At 68.6% G+C, this 3,311-nt stretch overlaps 1 protein-coding gene across 1 annotated transcript in view; it reads right to left on the bottom strand.

The window, feature by feature from the left end:
- Nucleotides 1-1,391: 1,391 nt before the first annotated feature.
- CHLNCDRAFT_141448 (hypothetical protein) overlaps nucleotides 1,392-3,311 on the bottom strand; it is a gene marked incomplete at both ends in the record, with an annotated part of 2,880 nt that continues 960 nt past the window's right edge. The window contains 5 exons of the mRNA XM_005843117.1: nucleotides 1,392-1,511; nucleotides 1,734-1,796; nucleotides 2,061-2,172; nucleotides 2,546-2,652; nucleotides 2,946-3,161. Of these exons, the coding sequence (XP_005843179.1) occupies nucleotides 1,392-1,511; nucleotides 1,734-1,796; nucleotides 2,061-2,172; nucleotides 2,546-2,652; nucleotides 2,946-3,161 (618 nt within the window). The remainder of the gene's footprint in view (nucleotides 1,512-1,733; nucleotides 1,797-2,060; nucleotides 2,173-2,545; nucleotides 2,653-2,945; nucleotides 3,162-3,311) is intronic.

The following is a 3,311-nucleotide window of genomic DNA, read 5'->3' as shown; positions in this document are numbered from 1 at the left end:
TTGCCAAGCTGGCATGGACGCAGCCGCAGTTACTTTGTCAGGCAGATGCAGCAGGGCGGGTGAAAGACGTGATGGTTTTGCTGCGAGATGAGCTGGGGCTGGCCGCAGACGAGATGCTGGAGCTGGCATCCAAGGCGCCCGGCTGGCTGACCAGCAACCTGGGCACGCTGCGGGAGCGAGCGGCGGCGCTGGCGCAGGTGCGAGTGCCGTGTATTCGTACTTGCACAGTGCTGGGCCTCCTGCCATGCATAAGAATGCCAGCATGCTTCTGTACCACCTGCAGTCAGTCCCGTCTCGCCTCATCGCCTGGCCTGATGCTGCATGCTGCAGGGCTTTGGCAAGGACGGTGCTGCTGGCATGCTAAAGCGCTCCCCATCAACGCTCGGCTGCGATGCCAGCGTGTGGCGCTGCAACCTGCACTACATGGAGGCTTGCGGCGTGGCAGACCCCGTGGCTGTGCTCTGCAAGGATCCCAAGCTGCTTCACCGCAACCACGCCGCTCCCGACTTTGTGGCACAGCGCCTGCTGCTGCAGCGCTACTGGGGGCTGTCGGCGGCGCAGCTGTACGAGCAGCATGCTAGCTTTTTGACAGTGCTCAAAGTAAAGCGGCTGGCACAGCGGGTGCAGTATGTGGAGCACCGCGGCCAGCTGCACCGGCTGTCAGGCTGGGCAGCAGCTGAGGGGCAGCAAGCAGCGCTGACCGAGGGAGAGCAGCAGGAGGGCGACACCGAGCGCCCCTTGACCCTGTCTGCACTCAACCGGAGCGTAGATGGCTTTTTGAGGGCGGTGCACAACAGCGAGCTGAAAGCAGCAGGCAGCACTCCTGCCAGCAGGCACAAGGAATGGGATGAAGTTGTGGCGTGGTGGACGGAGTTTGTGGCGGCGCACCCAGCCGGCACTGGGCCTGTGTGGGAGTGGGCGCAGCAGGCGGCGAGGCAAGAGATCGACGAGCGGCTGGCGCCGGCGCTGACGCCTGAGCTGCGGCAGGCGGCTGCAGGGCGGCAGCGGCACTCTTGCCAGCCCAAGCCTCAATTAGCAGCCCATCTCATCCCTTGATACCATTCTGGTCCGGTTCATTTTGTTGCAATGGCTGCACTGAGACATTGGGGAAGAGCTGCAGAGCAGACAAGGCAGGGCAACGGAGTCCGAAGCAGCAGGGCGCTGGCTGGGTGTAGGTGGGTACAGGTTGTGCCAGGCAGGCGCATTGTACTGTGCAGCGTGCACGGCATGACACGGCAATGCACGTCGACAGGCAGGCAGGCAGGAAAGATGGGCGGCCCGGACGACCAAGGCTGCTGAGTTGGGGTTGCAGAGAACCCCCATCCGGTGCTGGGGCAGGGTGTTTGGTGGCGCCTCGACCGCTGGCACCACCTGCCCCCCAGCCCCAGGCATCAGCGGTGGCGGCTGGCGGGCGGGTGTGGGTGCTCGTGCTGGCCGGGGAAGTGGTGGCGGTCGTCTGGGTGCTGGTGCTCCCCCAGGATGTGCCGGATGGCCGCCTCAAAAGGCGTCATCTGCGCACACGGGGGGCAGGCGCAGGGCGCAGGGGCAGATGTGTCGGCTGGCTGTGCTCCTGTTGGTGCCGGGAGCCCGGGCCAAACTCCCTACAGCCAGCCAGCTGCCAGGCGCAGGCACTCCCCGGCAGGCGCAGCACACGCCCTTGAGCGGCAGCAGGGGGCGCTGGTGCTGCCTGGGGGCTGCAGCAGGTGCAGCGGGGCACGTGCCTGCATGCCCACCGCCGCCTCCAGCCGGCTGCTGTCCATTGAAATGTCGGCAGGGCTGGGTGCGGGGCGCGGCACCTGCAGCGGCGGCGGCAGCACGGGCAGGGAGGCAGGTGGGCGCTCGATGCAGGGAGCCAGGGAGGCAGGCAGGCAGGCAGGCAGGCAGGCAGCAACTGGCAAGTTGCACAAATGGCACATAACGACGGGAGCCGGCGCCAGCACGCTCAGCCCACAGTACAGCCCTTGTCCAGCCGCAGCGGTTCCACCACTTGCTCCTTGTGGGTGTATACCATGCTGTACAAGCAATACATGCAGTACGGGCAGTACAACAGGTAGGCGCACCGAGGCTGCCGGGGCTGCCAGGATGAGCGCTGGGTCGTAGCCGCAGGCTGCCGCCACCGCTGCCGCCATGTCTGCTCGGCTCAGGCGGTCGGGGCCTCCCATGTTGAAGAGCCTGTGAGGTGCGGCGGGTGGGTGTCAGTGCTGTCCGGCCAGGAAAGCAGGCGAGTGGTGAGTGCCGATTTAGGGTTATGGTGAGTGCCTGCTGGCGGTGGTGGTGGTGGTGGTGCATGCGAGTGGAGTGGCGTGGTGTGTATGTTGGTGGGTGGCCCACACCACCTGCAGGACTGGCCATGCGGTCACAGCCTGGGGCCGCAAACGCGCTTTCAGCTCCGCGCCGCCACCGCTGCTCCCCACCCAGCACGGCAGCCATGCCTCTGACCGCCGCGTGCCTGCCTGCCTGCAAGCCTGCCCGCCTGCCCGCCTGCCCGCCTGCCTGCTCCCCTGCCCACCTGCCCGCCCGTCTCACTCGCTCTGACTGCCCCCACCTGTGCTGCAGCTCGTCCTGGCGGTTGATGAGGGTCTGGCAGACACGCAGGATGTCTCGCACGCGGATGGGCGAGCGCCACTCGTCGTTGAAGAAGGTGGTGGGCTTCTGGGCGGGGGTAGGCACAGCAGGCGGGGCAGGCGCAGCAGGTGCAGCAGGCGGGCATGCGCGTGAGGGCGTCGCCGGCGAGACACGCGACGGGCTTCCGGGCGCGGGCGGAGCGGGGCAGAGCAGGCGGGCAGGGGTGTGTGCGTGTGCGCGTGGATGTCCGTGCGCATGCGTGCGCAGCGAGGGCTTCAGGGCAGGGTTTGGGAGGCCATGGAGAGGCCCGCTGCCGGCGCCTGCCCCCACCCCAGCGCCGCAGCGCTGCAACAGCAGCCCCGGCGGGCCCGCCCTCTCACCCCCGCCGCCAGCGCTCCGTCGATGAACTGCAGGAACAGTGGGCGCCCCACCGGCACCGGCGGCTCGGGCCCAAAGATGATGGAGCTGCGCAGGATGGCGTGGTTGGGCCAGCCCGCCGCCACCGCGCGCTCCGCCGCCAGCTTGGTGCGGCCGTAGGCGTTGACGGGGCGCGGCGGGTCGCCCTCCCGCCACCGCGCCTTGCTGCCGTCGTACACCTGCGGAGGGTGGGCGGGGCAGAGGGGTGGGCGGGGCAGAGGGGTGGGCGGGCGACGCAGGCGGGGTGTGGAGGTTTGGCGTGCTGCGGCAGGGAAGGCTGCACCCTGGGGGTGGCAGATGTGAGGGGGGCAGGCAGGCGGGGGTGCAGG

The sequence above is a fragment of the Chlorella variabilis genome (genome assembly GCF_000147415.1).
Source record: "Chlorella variabilis unplaced genomic scaffold CHLNCscaffold_34, whole genome shotgun sequence".
NCBI lineage: Eukaryota > Viridiplantae > Chlorophyta > Trebouxiophyceae > Chlorellales > Chlorellaceae > Chlorella > Chlorella variabilis.
The sequence above is the reverse complement of the archived record's forward strand: the minus strand, read 5'-3'. Positions and strand labels throughout refer to the sequence as shown.